Source organism: Ceratotherium simum, chromosome 26 (assembly GCF_057802395.1).
Source record: "Ceratotherium simum simum isolate JZ-2026a chromosome 26, ASM5780239v1, whole genome shotgun sequence".
NCBI lineage: Eukaryota > Metazoa > Chordata > Mammalia > Perissodactyla > Rhinocerotidae > Ceratotherium > Ceratotherium simum.
In genome coordinates this window covers 7680152-7698547 of record NC_141925.1, presented here as the reverse complement: position 1 = coordinate 7698547, position 18396 = coordinate 7680152, and the positions used below count along the sequence as shown (strand labels likewise).

Below are 18396 nucleotides of genomic sequence, written 5' to 3'. Positions count from 1 at the left end.
GGGATGGGTACGGACCCTGGGGAAGGTTGGGCTGGGACAGAATGAGGGGACAGGACGACAGAAGCAGGGGAAGGATGGGATGGAGGCAAGTCCTGAGTGGCCTGGAGGTGAGAAGAGGGCTGAGGAAATTCTGACGGTGCAGAGGGACGGAATGGGGAACGGTGAGAGCAGTGGCCGCTGGGCATCGGGAAGGCTGCCCAGCCTCAAAGCCTTGGGGCACCTGCCCGTGGCAGCCCCGCAGGGCCGCAGGGACACAGCAGAGCCTCCACCTCCCGTTATAAAGAAGGTGAGTTGGAGTAAGACGCTGTTGTTTCGCTTCTATACAATAAGGAAACTTCTAGGGAATCGTGGGTCCTTGCCCCGCGGGCAGAAAAGCATGCCGGCAGGGTCTGTGCCAGTCAGGAAGGGCAACACCCTAACGTGACAAACACCAGAGCCTCAGAGAGGGGCTCTCAGATCTAAAAGGACTGGGTTTTCCTTCCAGAATCCGAGACCACATCATAGCTAATCTTGCACTTCACCACTCATTTAACAAAGGAGGAAAAAGTAATCAGAACGAGAAGTAGGAAACAAATCACTTTAATGTGCCACTTTTCATTTTGAAAGGTCATTACAGTATCATTTGCAAAATTCAACAAGGGAAGATGCCACCGGATGGTGTGCCCCGGGATCCACTGAGAAACGCTGGCGCCGTGTGTGGTAAACGGGGTGGGTGAGGGGCAGACTTCACCCGACCTGACCCCGGGCTAAGACGAGCCCGGTGGCTGGAAGGTTTGGAGGGAACCAGGTGACCAAAGCGCCTGCTGGGGGCGGAGTACCGAGCGCAGGGCTCCCTCAGCCCCAGATTCAGGTTGGCGAGCCCCAGCAGAGGCCACGCTGTGGATGGAGCCGGTCCCAGCACCGGGCTGTCGGTCCTGACTTTTCCGGAGTCTGAAAACTGCCTCCTTGGAAAGCTCTCTTTCTTCGTGTTCTGGACGAGGGCCTGGAGCTGCCTTCCAGTTTCACAAGGAACTTGCGGGAGACGGAGGGGAGGGAGGGTCGCAGGCCCAACCACGGCTCCTCCCAGCCCTTAGGTCAAAGTCCGGGTGAGGGCCTGGTGGACACGCTTCCTTATTAAAGATGCGCAGACACAGAGCACCTCCTGTTCCGCTAATTATCCAGGCTCTTAGCTGATCCCTGAGCAACAGAGGTGAATAGGCCTCTGGGAACCCTATCCAGCCCAAGCATGGAGAAGGTTCTTTCGGTGAAGTGTGACACCCGGACCTGGGCTCAGAGCCGGCATCCCGAGGAGGGCTGTGTGTCAATGCTTAACGGGGGTGTCGGCTCCTTTTTCCTCCCATCTTGATGGCTAGAGAACCAGCCGGGGCTTCTCAACGGGTAGTGAACACAGAGCAACCCCGAGTTCCAGGCCAGCCGGCCACCCACAGGCCACGCTGAGGTCTGCGTCTCACACACAGGAAGCGGTGGGAGAGCAGAGTGCACGCGGTCACTTCGCTTGACCCCGCCTGACCACCACAGTGCCCTGGCTCTGAAGGCCCCACCAAGCTGACACTCGGGAGGGAGATGCATTTCAGGAGGGGTTTCTCAACTTCTGCCCAGGGCTGGACCTCTGTGAAGTCCGGTCCTGTCCTTCTCACCCCCAAATCCCCTCTCAGTATTGAAGCAGGAAGGCCACACATTAACACCTGTTACATTTTTCACAAGACCCGCGAAGAGGGAGGGTCTAGGCACGTGCGTTTTTTCTGTATCATTCTAGAATACGGGGAGGTTCCCCAAACACCACGTGTACTGTGACTCCACGTGTCGGGGGTCTGAGACTCGGGGTGGGGGGTGAACCCTCTGACGAGGTATTTCTTTGAGCCACCCTTGACAAGCCTTTCTTGTCCCTGCAGCTACTCCTGGCGCTGGGCGTGGGGGGCGAGTTCACTGCTGGGTGAGGACACCACTGTGGAGACGGTGCGTGAGGACTGAACGCGGAGACGCTGGGCTGGCTGGGGGCGTGGGGTGTGAGGGAGGGATCTCGGGTCGGGCCACAAAACGGCCTTTTCAGGCTTGCTGGCTGGGCCTCCCCCGCTCCCCCCGGGCAGGGCCGGTTAGGAGAAGAGCTCCTCACAGATCCTGCGTGTGTCCTCGGGCGTCGTCACCGTGTAGCCCACGGTCCTCGGGTCTATGAAGATCTCATGGTCATTGCCACCCTGCAAAGACACGAAGCAGATGTAGGGGCCAGCTCGTTTCTCCTGTGCCGCTGCGGCTGGAACTCCCGAGCCTGGGCTGCTACAGAAATAAAGAACTGGCGATTCCACTGGCAGGCGCTTCTCCAGTCACCTTTCTCTTAGCTTCAGGAGAGGACAACACGAGTACAGTCATCACTGGGAAAGGTTTATCACCTTCACTTGAACTGCAATTTAGCTTGGAACATGTAATTACGCCTATGAAAGAAATCACGATGTTCTTGTGAACATCTAAGGCTTATTATTCCACAAAGCAAGCAAACACAGCAGGTGACAGAGTTCTCACTGCCATCAATTTGTTTTCACTGTGCCCAGAGTCCTCTAACGAGTCACAAAGGAGTGCAGTGGGGCAGACGGTCTAGGGCAGCGCTGCCCTCGGACCTCTGTGATGATGGACACGTCCACCTCTGAGGCCACAAATGACTCCCGAGGACCTGACGCGTGGCTGGTGCTGGCAGGAACTGAGTTTGATTCTGATTCATTTAACTTAAATCGCCCCATGTGGCTGGGGTCTGAGCCAGGTGGCCTGGTTTAGATCCTGCTTCTACCACCGATTAGGGGTGCTGCAGGCAACTCCCCACCTGTAAGATGGGGATCACGGTGAACCTCGCCCACAGCGCTGTGGCAACCGGTCAATGAGAGGATCGGATCCAGGGAAGGCCCCTGGACAGCAGCCGAGTCAGCACGCCCCTAACTGAGCTTCCCAGGCGTTTCCACAGCCTATTTCACCTGGTGCGCCTCCAGGGCTCGGGGGCAAGGCTTCTGCAAGGGCCTGTGTCTGGGAGGACCTGGCCGTGCTGCCGGGGGCTCCTGAGACGGGGTCCCTGTCTGGCTGCTCTCAGGGGAATGACTCAGGCTTCCCACTGTCCTGGGACCCCAAGCGCTGCAGAAAAGCCCCAGCTTTTCTTCTCATGAAATTTCCTATATTTTCCTCATAAAATCGGCTAAACAGTCTAACTCAAAATCTTGAAAAAAATCAATTAGTTTATAACACAATGAAAATATCTGCTGAGACAATGGATTTTTCTCATAAGGATTCCATAGGAAAATCTGACCTCCTCTGAAAGGATTACGTGACACTGAAATTACTACTGCTCTCATGTTGTAAGAGTGACCCACCCCAACAGACGGCTCCCCAGGTGGGGGTGAAGGCCAAGAGTTCTGGAGGGACCACCGCTGGGGCCCCAGGTACACTGGGTGCAGGGGTCACGTCAGGAGGCCGTGAACTCAGAAGCCTACGGGGGCCTCACAGTTACGTACTGTCAGGGGGCTGCGGTCATTCAGAGGGCCCTGAGTTCCACGGCCAGCAACTGCTACCTAAGCAAGTAAGTGTGAAACCAGTTCTAGTAACTCTCATGATTATAAACAAATCAGCTTTCTTTTAGGAATGGCAAGGTAGGTGAAAATCCCAACAGAGAACATAAAGGGAAGACCAACTCTTGCACGATCTAGAAAAAGCAGACACTTCTCTGGGACACCTTCCCTCCCTTGTCACTCATTGACTCAGGAGGGAGGAGTCAGTATTCGTGCATTAACCCAACAAACCTTGTGGGCACCCACTACCTGCCAGGCAAGGCTTTAGAAGCTGGAGCTACAGGGGCAAACAGTCAGCATAAGGGCTGCCTTTGCAGCTTACGTGGCAGGGCGGGGCTGACCATAAACAAACACGCTGTAATGCTCTGTCTGCCAAGAATGGGGGGAAGGGACTCAGTGACAAGGGAGGGGCCTCTGAGCAGAGACCTGAAGGAAGTGAGGGGACAAGCCATGTGACTGGTTATCCAAGAGGGCAGCTCAGTGGGCCTGGCCAAGAAGCCGCTGGGGAGGGGCTGGCGAGGGAGCAAGCAGGGCTGGGAGGGCCGCCGAGGCCCCGCAGCTCACCGCACGAGTTGGGATTTTATAAACCATCGGAAGCCGCAAGCCAGGCTTCCCAGGATCAGACTCACCTTCCAACAGGGTCTTTCTGGAGAATGGATGGGGGAAGCAGAGTCGAGTTAGGAGGCTCCTGCAGCCAGCCAGGGTGCACCGAGGACAGAGCCATTACCTGGAGAGGGCAACCTCTGAGGCAGAAAGGGTCTACAGCTGCCACGCCTGCCCCTCCCTGGAGAGCATGTCACACGTCGGGACAGAGGTGCACCCAACAGATGCCTAAGTCAATCTCCCGTGGTCTGCTAGGGGTGGGGTGGGGTGCTGTCTGAAATCCAAGGGTAACTCTGAGCTCTGCTAAAATGAATTCCTTCACCAGATGTGTCTTTGCTGCTGTGTAACTCACTCACACTTAATAAAGCCAGTCTGGAGAAGCAATGTATGCCCAGGAAGGCGAAAACCTCCCCCACCCCAGCTGGGCCGGCTCACTGGTTCCTTTCTCCGCTCTGCTGGCTCCCAGAGGGCAGCAAGGCTGGCAGGAACGTCTGCACCAGAAACACCACCAACCTCAGGCCTTCCTTTCTCCCGCCAGGGGAGCCGCCTCCTCCTTTGTGACTCGCAAAGCGTGGCATGCTCCTTCCTGGGGCTGCACAGAGCTTTCGAACCAGTCAGAGCAAGGTCAGGCGAAGCAGAAACACTGAGCCAGTGAGAGGGCCGCCCTCTAGAATAATTAGGCATTAGGCAGCAGAGACCCTGGACGTTTCAAACACTGCATCTGCATATGCACCAAAGGTTTCCTGGTTCCGGGTGGGGAAGCTCAGCCTCCCCCAAGCTCCAAAACAAAACCGTTTCCTGAGAGAAGATAAAGAAAGGAAGGGAGGAAGGGATGAAACACCGATCATACTCCCGCTAGGGCGTGCCTGACAGGCCCAAAGGAGAGGCCAGAGCGCAGTGCAAAGCGCCCAGTAATATCGAAACCCCTGCGGGCCAAGGTCTGAGGATGAAACAGAAGGCAGAGTGCTTGCCGGGTTCAGACACGGGGGGCTCAAGAGAACCCTCACCCCACCCCACTCCTGCACAGGCTGTCGCGCGCTGATGTGAAGAGAGTTGTGGGGGATCAGAATTAGCCACCCCAAAATGTGTCTCTTTGGCTTGAGTATTTTTAAGAACAAAAGACTCCGAAAGAAAACTCTGACCTTCTCTCTAACTGCCTAAAAGAATTTAAGACAGAAGGGTGGTCCCAGGAAGGACCTATCACCACAGATAATTCCAGGTGTGGCAGACAGGAAGGCACCCAGCAAGGGCCATTTTGTCAAAAGATCTCTTTCGGTTCCCACTGTCTATAGATGACCCTGCAAACACCTGTTCATCAAACATTTGCTTTTCCATCGCCAGGTAAATTGGAGTGCCAGGAGCACAATGGGCCCTGGGGCATGCGACCCGACTGCAGCAGCGGCTGCCTTCTCAATGGTGACAATCAGCTGAGGAGGAAAAGAATCACAAGACTTCTATATTTGAAACTGTGTGCTCTTAGATAACTGTACTGATTTTTCCTAGAAAGAAGTAAACATTTTGCTTTAAAAAAATAAAAAAGAAAGGCCAGCCCCAGAGTCCTGATGCTGTGAAAGTCATCAGGTGATGCCAGTGGACTTCCAGGCCTGAGAACCAGTGGCTTAGAATCGAGGGACAAACAAGCCTGAGGTGCGGTGGGGGGCGAGCTGGTTGTGGGGCTAACGCCCCTGGGGCGACCTGCTGATGGCTCTGGCACAACCCCCTCATCCACAGGATGGGGCTGAGAGCTGTAGGAGAGGCCTTGGCACAGGGGTGCATTGTCAGGGATCAGAACCGGCCACCCCAAAATGTGTCTCTTTACCTCGATTATTTTTAAGAACAAAGACTCTGAAAGGAACTTTGACCTTCCCCCTAAGTGCCTAAAAGACTTTAAGATACAAAGCCTGTTCCAGGAAGGAGCTAATACCATAAGATAAGTATAATATAATGTAAACTAGGTGTGATAGAAAGGTACCAACAAGCCCATTTTTATCCAAGTTCTGTCTCTCAGGTCCCATTGTCTATAGAGGGCCCAGCAAACACTTGTTTAACAAACATTGGCATTTCTATATCCATGTAAATTACACCCCCCCCCCCCACCGCCCAGCCCCGAACCACTACCCTCAACATCCTCCTTTGTTTTTAGCTGAAGATGATATTTAAGGTGACAGCTTGGCCATTGTGGCAAGTTATTCAGTTTTCCTGGGTTTCTCCCATGTATACATGTTATAAAGCTCTGTTTGATTTTCTCCTGTTATTCTGTCTCACATCAATTTAATTCTTAGACCAGCCAGAAGGACCTAGAGGGTAGAGGAGTTGTCTTCCTCCCCTACAGTGTGGCAACGAGGATGGGAAAAAACTTCACTGGCTGGATGCTGCTCGCTCCTGGACTACTGCAGCTGAGATCCTGGACCCCTGACAAGAGCTGGCAGGAGGTAAGAGTTCTTACCATGTCTGTCTCCCGGATCTCTGCCTGCAGGGTCCAGTGGAAGCATGAGTGGTGAGTTTTGTTTCCTTTTCTAAATTTAGATTAGCAGGAGAAAATATTGGTGAAGCTAGCTTCTTGGACTCAGCAACTGGGATATTTGGTTTGAGTACTCATTGGTTTATTGATCCTTCTCCTCCCAAAGGGGGTCACTCTGTCTTTTGTGTCATTTGTCATAAAAAGGAAAAACCTCAGGGCAAGACGCAGGCATCTCTATAAGCCTGTTGTCTGGGAATACGCGCATGATGTGAAGACTGTTGTCAAGGGCATCTTGGAAGCCAAAAAGGACAAAAATTTGGTGGGCACAGGCTGAGCAGTTAAGAGCCATGAGGCTGCTCGCCACCTCAAGAAGACTCCTGTGAAAGGAGAAGTTGGTCACAGAACAGGGTAGATGACACAGGTCCCCTGCCAAGCTCAAGAAAATGTCTGTGCAACAAGGTACCCTGTAAAAACACTCATTCCCCAACCCCTTGGCACCTCCCTCCTAGGTATTAGTCTGGCTCCAAGAGACCCCAAGTTTAGCTAAAGCTGTTAATGTGCATATAAAATGAGGTTATTTTCTTTTGTCTTGTTCTATGTCTTGAGAGCTTGGCTTTGTGACCTCTCTGGTCTCTGCCATCTGGAGGATGCGGGTACCGGTGTGCACCTTGGTAGCCAGCCAAATAGACTGGGGTTCTGAGACGCACTCTCTTTGTCTGGCTGTGTCAGCCCTCAGGAGAGTTTGTCATAAGAGGTCCCAACTGCTTTCATAAGGGGCCTCTGTCATCTCAACCTTCGTTGCTTGTAATGCCTATGCAACGAAGGCCTTTGCTTTCTTAAGACTATTTTTGGGAGTGAACTTTCTGGATCTTGTGAGGGCTGCCTCTTTTGCACTCTCTTTTGGGGATGCCTCTTGCATCCATAGTTAAGCTGTAAAAGGCTTATTGGTTTGAGTCACTATTAAGATGCTACTTGTCAATGTGGCCAGAAGATGGATCATTCAAAAACCTTTGGGCCGGCCCCGTGGCGTAGTGGTTAAGTGTGCATGCTCCACTGCTGGCAGCCCGGGTTCAGATCCCAGGTGCGCACCGATGCACTGCTTGTCAGGCCATGTTGTGGCAGCATCCCGTATAAAGTGGAGGAAGATGGGCACGGATGTTAGCTCAGGGCCAGTCTTCCTCAGCAAAAAGAGAAGGATTGGCATGGAGGTTAGCTCAGGGCTGATCTTCCTCACAAAAAAATAAATAAAAATAAACTGGAAAAACTTTTAAATTAGATTTTTTTTTTTTTTTTTTTTTTGCTGAGGAAGATTTACCCTGAGCTAAGATCTGTTGCCAGATCTGTTCTTCCTCTTTTTGCTTGAGGAAGGTTCGCCCTGAGCTAACATTTGTGCCAATCTTCCTCTATTTTGTATGTGAGTTGCCGCCACGGCATGGCTGCTGCCAAGTGGTGCAGGTCCACACCTGGCAACTGAACCCAGGCTGCTGAAGCGGAGAGCACCGAACTTAACCACTAGGCCACGGGGCTGCCCCCCCCCCCCAATTTTTTTTTGAGAGCTCTCATCACAATTGTTTTATTGGTACCTATGAAAAGACCAAATTAAAAAGGAAATACAAAAAAAATAAATAATGACTAGCCTTAAGACCCTGACTCAGGCTACAATTAAATTGAGAAAATGTAAAAGTATAAGTGTTGATAAGATTACAAAGGTTGGAATGTTTGAGCTAATTTTTTTTTGCTGAGGAAGATTCACCCTGAGCTAACATCCATGCCAATCTTCCTCTATTTTTCTAGAATGTGGGCCGCCAGCACAGCATGGCTGCTAACAGAGCAGTGTAGGTCCATGCCTGAGAACCAAACCCAGGCCGCTGAAGCAGAGCATGCTGAACTTAACCACTAGACCACTGGGGCTGGCCCCTGAGCTAATTTTATACAAAGAGGTTATATCAACCTTGCCTGAGTGTGTTTGAAAATGTCTGGCTGGGAATGCTTCCCCTATCCAATATTATAAGACCGAGACCTATTGATAAAGTCCTAATGGAAGCTATGATTACAGGTGTAAGAGCTGATGAAATTCAGATAAAATTTTATAGGAAAATTGATATATTTATGGGCTTTATGTGAAATGATTGCATCTCTTTTTGCCTGATTGTATTACAGATTGTACTGTGGGGACAGACATTGTGTCTCACTGGGGAACATTTCACCTGCCTGACTATAAGACAGCATATAAATCTGCCCTTCAGACAATGTTAAACACACTAAAGGGAAGTCAAGAGGGTTGTCGGGGCCCCCCCACAGTATGAGATAAAAACTAGAGGCCAGTATCAGGTGCTAATAAAAAGATAAAAGCTTCCCCAGCCCCAAAGTAAATTGGTCTAGGGTTAAACTGTACATTTAGAAAGAGGACCTTTGTTATTAAAAACTTTGTGCAGACTTTTAAAGGTGCGATACATCATCCTGCAGTTTTAGAGCATAAAAATCTTTTGATTCACCTCTTAAGTTACAAATCTCTCTGATATAAAGAAGCAGTTGGAAAAATGTAACTGGAAGGGTGGGTTAACCTCTTTTGTCACTCAGGCCGTAATCCAGTTCTTTGAGGAACTGGAAGCAACCATCTTTGTCTTGCAAAACTCAGCAAGGCATAAGGTATGGCTCTAGAAAGCAGCTCAAAGTTCACTCGTCCTAGAGCCAATCACAAAGCCTCCCCTGTTCCTCTCAAAATGCTCCTAAATATGAAGACATCAGAAATGGATAAGGCAAATATGCCCCAGAAACTCCAACTTGAAGAAAATTTGACTGCTTTCTCTGTGCCTTTATGATGTAAATTTTCTGCTTCCATCTCCTCTAGGACCTGAGACCCATTCTTTGAAATGTAAATGTTTCTCATAAACTATTAAGTTTTGTACTGCACCTGATTCTTAAAAATTTAACGGAAGCTATAAGGTCTCTGTCTGTGTCCACCTGTGTGCTCATGGATGTCTGTATGCATATGCTGTAAATGTGAGATATTATTCTACCTCTGGATGGTATGGCCAAAATCAAGAGCTCTATTTAATTGGCTTAAAGTAAGCGCTTACATAAAATATCTCTAAATAACCCAAATGTCTTTCAAGTTAACATGATATGAAATAATCTTTGGTGAATGAAAGCTTATTGAACTTAGTCAGTTTCATTGAAATAGGCGTGTCCTCAGAGCTATCAGCACTGAATATGATGCAGACACGCAGCCTGGGTTTACTAGTCAAATAAGCTCATGTCATCCCTGTTACAAAGCTGTCAGCACAATAATAGCTTAAAATGATAGCTAATTTTATCTAATATCTCATGAAGTTCTCACGGTAATCTAAACATAATTGTTGGGAGCAAATAATTTAGATAGATGTGAGACAGGAGTTTATAGATAAACTTTTAGCAATAATTATAGTTTATGACAAGTGTACTTAAAATAGCCTCAGAAATCTTTTGGTAACTTGAAACTTTGAGGTTTTGCTAGGTGAAACTAAATGATAAAAAAATTCATTGAATATCTAGATCATTTACAAATAAGATAAAATATTAGACATTAATTACTAAATATAAGTGTATCTACTTTTGGCTTTTTTTTTTTTGTGCGGCAGATCAGCTCTGAGCTAACATCCATACCAATCCCTCTCTTTTTGCTGAGGAAGACTGGCCCTGGGCTAACATCCATGCCCATCTTCCTCTACTTTATATGGGACGCCGCCACAGCACGGCTTGACAAGCGGTGCATCAGTGCATGCCTGGGATCTGAACCTGTGCGCCAGCGGCGGAGTGCGCACTTAACCGCTACGCCACAGGGCTGGCCCCTACTTTTGGCTTCTTATTACAGAGAAAATAAAAGGTGTTTGGGTCTATTGGTAAACAAGTCTTGTGTTTTAGTAAAAGCTTGTACTATGAAGTAACATGTTGCCAGAAATTATACAAAGTATTTATAAATTTGCCAAGCCACAGAATGCTAATGTAAAAGATAGTTTATAATTGCTTACTTAGTTTTTACTTAAAAATTAAGGATTAAAAATTCATATATATGATTAAAGCTACTAAAAGTTAATAAGGGAAACATCTTCGTACTCAAGCAAAGTAAGGTGTATGTTTTTGTTACAAAAGCTATAAAAGCTTTGTAAAAAACAACTCCGAGAAGAGTGCTGTACATGGTCAAACTGGCTAAGACTGAAATAAACCTAATTAAGTAAATGAGTTTTAATAACAAAAGCTAGTGTAAAATTAGAGTTTGTTTTTTCCCCCTGCTCTTAAAGGATAATTTTCTTGAACTTTTAGTCTGCTCTGGATAAAGAGATTATGAAAGGTTTTTTTCTTTGAGTAGTCTATCAGAAGGGTAGGGATATTATGTTTTATCAAAATTAATTTCCTGTGTTGTTTTTATCAGGTCTTTAATCATAGGTGCTAAGGTTTTTCTTACAGCTATTTAATTCTCTGCATTCACCTAAAAATTCTCTGTCACCACAGTTAAATAGCTAACTAGGCATTATTCATAGGGACCTATGACATTATGTTGGTAAATGTTATTGATACAAGTGTTTTAAAAATGATACAACCTTCCTAAAATTCTGATCTGTCCTGGTTGTCATAATTCTAGTTTATTATTTTAAAGTGCTGTATAACCAAGTTTCTTTGTCAATTGCCATTTTTAAGTTTTTTGTCATTTATAGACAGTTATTGTTTTACTCTGATGCTTTTACAAATGTTTTCATCTTCAGGGAGATTCATGGAAAGGACTCTGACACTTACTCTAGAATACAGATTTCTGATAAACTTTCAGATCATAACACCGAACTGGGTAAAAAAATTACAGAACTCAGGGGCCAGCCCGGTGGCGCAAGCAGTTAAGTGTGCACGCTCCACTGCGGAGGCCCAGGGTTCGCCGGTTTGGATCCCGGGCGCGCACTGACGCACCACTTGGCAAGCCATGCTGTAGCGGCGTCCCATATAACGTGGAGGAAGATGGGCATGGATGTTAGCTCAGGGCCAGTCTTCCTCAGCAAAAAGAGGAATATTGGCAGATGTTAGCATAGGGCTGATCTCTTCACAAAATAAATAAATAAATTATAGAACTCTAACGGAGAAACTGATTACTTCATGAAACTGCTAACAGATCAAGATCAAGAGGTGATTACATGGGACTGAATGAACTGATGAGGATGATTACAATTTTTATGACTTTTTGCTTGAAATATTGCTGATCTTAAAGATTTAAGGAAATCTTTTTTTCTCTTAAGCTAACTATGACTTATAGCAATTTGGTAAATTATACTTTTGTAAGCAGAACTGAAACATTTATCTTTTTCTTCCTAGCTGATCCCTCCAGAATCTGGCAACTCTTTGTGAGTGAATATTCTTATTTTCACAGCAGTATAGTTATTTGCATAAGTTCAATAAGAATCCGTTCTCCTTATAACAGGACACAAGTGCAAACACTGGTTACGTTACCAAAGCTTTGACTGGAATGTCATATTTGGAAAAAAAAACATAAAAGACTGAGATATGACCAGATAACTTTTGAGGAAAAATGGACTTTATGGAATAAAGCCACTTAAAAATACCGGCCTGGAACCTTGCTGACAAGGTTCCCAGCAACCTTACCAGGCGAGTCAAGGTCATTTCTCTGGCAGGTACAAGGAAACTTGGGATATTTTGGGTAACCTCAAGAGAGAGGAATTCACCCAAATCCGTAGGTATTGCAGGCCAAGTCTGATGACAAGTCCTTGGCTTGGCTTTCCTGGCTTTGAGAGGCCTTTAAAGTTCAATCTGAGACTCCTTATAAAAATCTCCAGCAAAGCAGGTTTAAAGGAGACTCTACGATCAATTGCTCTTTTTGCTGTACTTATGTAAATAATTGGGCCAAGTTTATTGAAACCAGACTTATTCTGCCAACCAACGAGTCTTAATTCGGCTATCTTTGGTAAAAACGAGGGTGATTTGAGAGAGAAAAATTACTTCACAGTAGAAACTATAAAATATAATTGTAGATATTAGATTCTAGTTCTGTTAATTGTCTTTGAAGTTTTTGTTTCCTACCTGTAAACTTGACTGGATCTTGAATTCTTCTAGTCTCCTGAAATACCTGGCTACAAATCTCCAAACTAATGTTTTCAATTTTTTCCATCATTTTCATTTTGAACCACTGATAACTAAAACCATGCTTGTTTCTCAGGTTCTGCAAACTGACGCTGGACAACTTGATATAAACTTAAGCAAGATCACCACAATAACACACCTGTTAGTATGTAAGCCACTCAAAAGGATACCTGAACACCAGATAACATCATCAGAGACATTTCAAACTGTAAAAAATGCTTTGACCCTGACATCTAAAAATCTTCTTGACTGGCTGCCCCCAGACTCAGAAACTGGTTTATAATTTGCTCCAACCATTAATCTGGTTTTTCTTTTTGTTTCCATAGAAATGCTTCCTATTAAATACCTGATTGCTTGCTTACACAATATAGGCCTAATTTTGGGGGCCCACTTGCATCACCTCCTCCTGAAATGAATTTAACTGGACTGATCTATTATCAAGACTAAGAAATGTGTTCAGTGAGATGGAACAATCTACCACTTAGCTTCTGGACTGTGAAACTTCTTCAAGTTTCAAAGGCAGGGCTATGGGTGATCAGAATGGGCCACCCCAAAATGTGTCTCTGCCTTGATTATTTTTATGAACAAAAGACTCTGAAAGGAACTTTGACCTTCCCCCAACTACCTAAAAGACTTTAAGACAGAAGGCCTATTCTAGGAAAGAGCAAATACCATAGATAAGTACAGTATAATGTAAACTAGGTGTGATAGAAAGGCACCAACAATCCCATTTTTATCAAAGTTCTGTCTCTCAGGTCCCATTATCTATAGAGGGCCAGCAAACACTTGTTTAACAAACATTTGCATTTTCATCTCCATGTAAACCCCCACCCCCACCCCACCCCATTTGAAGCCCAAACCACTACCCTCAACATCCTCCTTTGTTTTTAGCTGAAGATGATATTTAAGGTGACAGCTTTGGCCATTCTGGCAAGTTACTCAGTTTTCCTGGGCTTCTCCCATGTATACATGTTATAAAGCTGTGTTTGATTTTCTCCTCTTATTCTGTCTCAGGTCAATTTAATTCTTAGACCAGCCAGAAGGACCTAGAGGGTAGAGGAATTGTGTTCCTCCCCTACAGCATCCAGGAGATGCTGCTTCTGTGGACATCAGTGACCATACCAGGGGACTCCGGAAGGCAAGCCACACTCCAGGGGGTCTGAAGCCTGTGTCTTCCTGAACAGAAGAGTTACAGCAGGAGACGCTCCTTCCTCAGGACTTGTCCTCATTCTCAGAACCAATGAGCCCACGGATTCTGGCATCCAGAAGGAAGGCAGGCCATCAGGGACCCCAGCGAACATCTGCAGCCTGTGGTTCCCCTCCACAGTATCCTGCTTCCTGTTCTCCCATAGGGGACCCAGCAGCATCTCCTCAGTCAGGTAAGAATCTCGAACCTGGCCCAAGCTCCTCCAGCAGGCTTAGACCTCAGGGAGCAGATTCACCCAGGCCCCTCCAGGAGCGAGGGACTCCCCTCACCATACTAAGCTAAGCTCGCCACTAGCCACACAAGACCTGGGTCCCAGAACCTGCCACAGAACCAAAGGAGTAGTGGGACAGTTCTGTCCAGAGGACACACTCTGCACCCTCATTAGCCCCCAGCAGTCTTGAGAGCACTGGAGATGCCAGGCATGGAGAAGTTGTCCAGATTTTGGCCAACTCCCATCCAAAGCCTAACCAGGAAAGTGAGGTTCGCTAGTTAACACTCATATCATGCACTCGCAAGGGCAACCCCCCACCCACCCTGCAGGCCCCCAATCTCTGACAGCAATCTCGGTGACAGGTGAGTCTTTTCAAAACATCCTTAGAATTGGCAGAGTCTAGGGCCGGCCCGGTGGCTTAGCAGTTAAGTGCGCGCGCTCCGCTGCTGGCGGCCCGGGTTCGGATCCCGGGCACGCACTGATGCACCGCATCTCCGGCCGTGCTGAGGCCGCGTCCCACATACAGCAACTAGAAGGATGTGCAGCTATGACATACAACTATCTACTGGGGCTTTGGGGGGAAAAATAAATAAATAAAATCTTTAAAAAAAAAAAAAAAAAAAGAATTGGCAGAGTCTGACTGCAGGCCAGGCCCCCTGCTGGGAAGGATGCACAACCCCTGCCTTCCCTGAGCCAGGCCCTGGGGTAGCCACCACCCCGTCAGACCTGACTTCATTCTCATTCCTTCAGAAGAGAAACTGCATTCCCAGTGGACTGACTGGGACACCCAGGCTCACAGAGAGACAGAGACTTGCGTGTGGTCACCATGCTGGGCAGTGGGGGGCCAGATTTGGGTTCTCTTGGTTTCAAAACCCACTACCTCTTTCCATCATGCTGGTAGGACCTTTTAAAGCTTATTTTCTTTTTTTTTTTTTGTGAGGAGATCAGCCCTGTGCTAACATCTGCCAATCCTCCTCTTTTTTTGCTGAGGAAGACTGGCCCTGGGCTAACATTCGTGCCCATCTTCCTCTACTATATATGGGACGCTGCCACAGCATGGCTCGCCAAGCGGTGTGTCGGTGTGCGCCCAGGATCCAAACCGGCGAACCCTGGGCCGCCGCAGCGGAGCGCGCGCGCACTTAACTGCTTGTGCCGCCGGGCCGGCCCCTTTAAAGCTTATTTTAAAGGAAGAGCTTCCTTTTTAACATTAGAGAATAAGATGTTGCACGATTTAATGAGAGGGCGGCCTTAGCGTTTTAGAAGTGATGTGGGAGAATAACAGGACGGGGGGCTTTCCGATCCCCCTCAGTGGCTGAATCTCTGTGAGGCCCCCATCTTCTCAGATGACAATGCCACCCGGCTGCCCAGGCTGCAGGAAGGACGGCAGGGGATGACATGTCGGTGTCCAGCTCACGGTCTGACACTATGAAGTGCCTGAAAATTTTCGTTTCCTTCCTTTTCTCAATTTGATATTTAAAAAATTTACTTTTCAATAGCTAGCACATTCACTTAGTTCAAAATTTAAAAACAGGATACTGTTGAAGTGGTCAGTCTCTCCTGTCCTCATCCTCACCCGGACAGTAACTTTTAATCTGTTTTCTTGGGTATCCTTTCAGAGTCCCTTTATGCATTTACAAGCAAATATGAAGAGAGTATTTCTCCCTCTTTAGACAAAAATAGAACATGTTACTCGCACTGTTCTGCACTTTGCTTCGCTCACCTAACAACGTCCCAGAGCTCGGCCTGCCTCAGCTCTGTTTCAGCTACCTGGCATTCGGCTGTGCAGCTGGACCACTGCTTCCGTAATCAGCCTCCTCCTGCGGAAGGGCAGGGCTGTCTCTAATCCTGCCCCTCTGTGTGCGCCCTTCCACATAGGGAGGAGCGAACTGAGAGCTAAACTGCCCAAAGTGGAACTGCTGAGTCAGTGTCCATCAGTGGTTAATGTTCATGAAGCATCAGGATGTTGTCGTGTTGCAACTGCCTTAAAGCCAAGATGTTTTCTACAAAAAGCATTAAGCAAGCAGCTCTCTCGCCTGGGAATTCAGACAGGCTGAGGGTGATTCGGCGGGAGCAGCCCCTGGAGAGCCATGCAGAGCAGTTTGGGGTGTGTGTCTGTCCGTGCCCTGGCCATCTCCTTCCCTGTAGCAAACCAAGGCCCCCCAGGTTGGGCCCAGGGCCTCTAAGCTGAACTCAGAGCTGGGTTTTAATAGACACTGGTTGTTGTGGCTGACAGGAAGGATGAGGGGCTTCCAGGACCAACAAGGGTTTAGGAAAGCAAGAGCCAACGCCCTATTTCTTCACTCTGTTCCCTGGAGGTGCTCAAAGCAGGGGACGCCCCTTTTATTACATCAGATCCCATCAGATGGAGGCTGTGCTGCTGGGCAAGGGGAGGCCGTCAGGCAGGCTTCTAGGCCTGCGGTGCCTGGCCGGGGAATTGCTTCTTACTGACAGCTCTTAGCTCAGGTGCCATGTCCCCAGAAGCCAGCAAAAACATTTGCCTTGATACAAAGAAAGAAAACACCTTTCAAAACGTCTATCACCGAATGTGAAAAGAAGTTTAAAGCCAGTATTTGGACTGCTCTATGCCTGAAAGTTTCAAGAACTGATAAGTTGTTAAAAGGTTTAGATGGCTGGACTGTTAACTCCCATTTCCAGGAAACCACTGACAAAAAGGATCAGAAATGAGGGCAAAGAATGATGCAAGAATGTTTACCACAGTGTTAGTTACAAGAGCAAAAACCCACAACCCAAAAGTGCCTCTACCAGGGAGCAGGTAAATGATGCCTAAATGACGAAGTGTTATACAGCCGTCAGAACCCTACTTCCAAAGAATGGTCACTAACGTAGGGGAAACAAAATACGTTAAGAGAACAAAAGCAGAAAATAAAACAATGACCATGTAGGGGTTCCACATCTGGGATTGCGTACACACAGAGAGCAAAGGCTGGGGGATGCGGCTGTGATCACAAGTGATATATACTTTCTACTTCCTACTTTCTCTAACTTTCTACAATGAATGTATATTAATTAAGAATCAGGGGGTGGGGGAACCTCCATTAAATAGTATCCATTTTTTAAAAGTAGGTAAGAGTAAAAAAACAGAGCTGATGTGTGATAACGCAGTGGTTAAACAGAACAGAAAATTCTCCAATTCCTAAATGAAGAATTCCCAAAGGAAATCATTGTCCGATTAACTCAAGAACTGCATTCCATTCTGCTAAGTCCCAACCAAGCCTTCAGATGGCTGTTTATGTACAGCAAGAATGTCATCACTACAGAAAAATCTGTTTTAGCCTGTGAATAGCTCTCTTTTCAGCGTGTAAGAAATGGCACCAAGTTGGAAGGACTCAAGAAGCTTCTGGCCATTCCTTAGATCTTGGGTGTAATTTCATTAGCTTACTTTTTCTAAAGACATCAAGTCAGATAGTGACTTTTTCAAAGCCTGCATTCAAAGTATTTCTGCATCTAAAGCATTTCACCAGAAGGATGTGATTAGAAACCATTTCTCTCTGTTATTAAGAACAAGGCTGAATGGTATACCTCCTTAAAAGCACCACATCCATTTGGGAAGTAGAATAGAATCTTTTCCACACTCTAGTTTGTTCTGGTGCCACGAGCTCTGTCATTAGCTGTGTGACCCTGGGCAAGTCACTTACCCTTTCTGAGTCCCAGTCTTACCATTTTGAAAGGAGGACATGACACTACACTATCCAGAAGTCCCTTTCTTTTTTTTTTCTTTTTTCTCCCCAAAGCCCCAGTACATAGTTTTATGTCCTAGTTGTAGGTCCTTCTAGTTCCTCTATGTGGGACGCCACCTCAGCATGGCTTGATGAACGGTGAGTAGGTCCATGCCCAGGATCTGAACCGGCGAACCCTGGGCCACCGAAGCACAATGCGTGAACTTAACCACTACACCACTGGGCCGGACCCAGAAGTCCCTTGCATGCTGGAAGACTATGATGTGAAGACCTTGCTGAAAGGCAGGTCCATCCCGGATAGACCTTAGCAGGATAGCAAGTATTTCAGAGTGGACCAGGGATCAGAGGGATACAAAACTCTGTATATGCAGCATTTCTGATGCAGCAGGGTGCAGGATGGCCACAAAGCCTGAAATGGGACACCTGGTCACAAGGTAACTACCACTGCTGGGCAGCACGAGAGGAGGAGGCTGAGGGGCACAGAGGGTGGGAGGAATTTAAAGGGAGACGGCCTGGAGACGCGGAGCCTGAGGCTGGGTGGTAAGCAGCCA

General features: G+C 47.5%; 1 protein-coding gene across 4 annotated transcripts in view; it reads right to left on the bottom strand.

Annotated features, from left to right (window-relative positions):
* Positions 1 to 563: 563 nt before the first annotated feature.
* Positions 564 to 18396, bottom strand: part of PMM2 (phosphomannomutase 2) — a 29015-nt gene continuing 11182 nt past the window's right edge. For all 4 annotated transcript variants that reach the window (XM_004438082.3, XM_087449606.1, XM_087449608.1 and 1 more), the window contains one exon: positions 564 to 2195. In XM_004438082.3, the coding sequence (XP_004438139.1) occupies positions 2094 to 2195 (102 nt within the window). In that variant the 3' untranslated portion in view covers positions 564 to 2093. The remainder of the gene's footprint in view (positions 2196 to 18396) is intronic.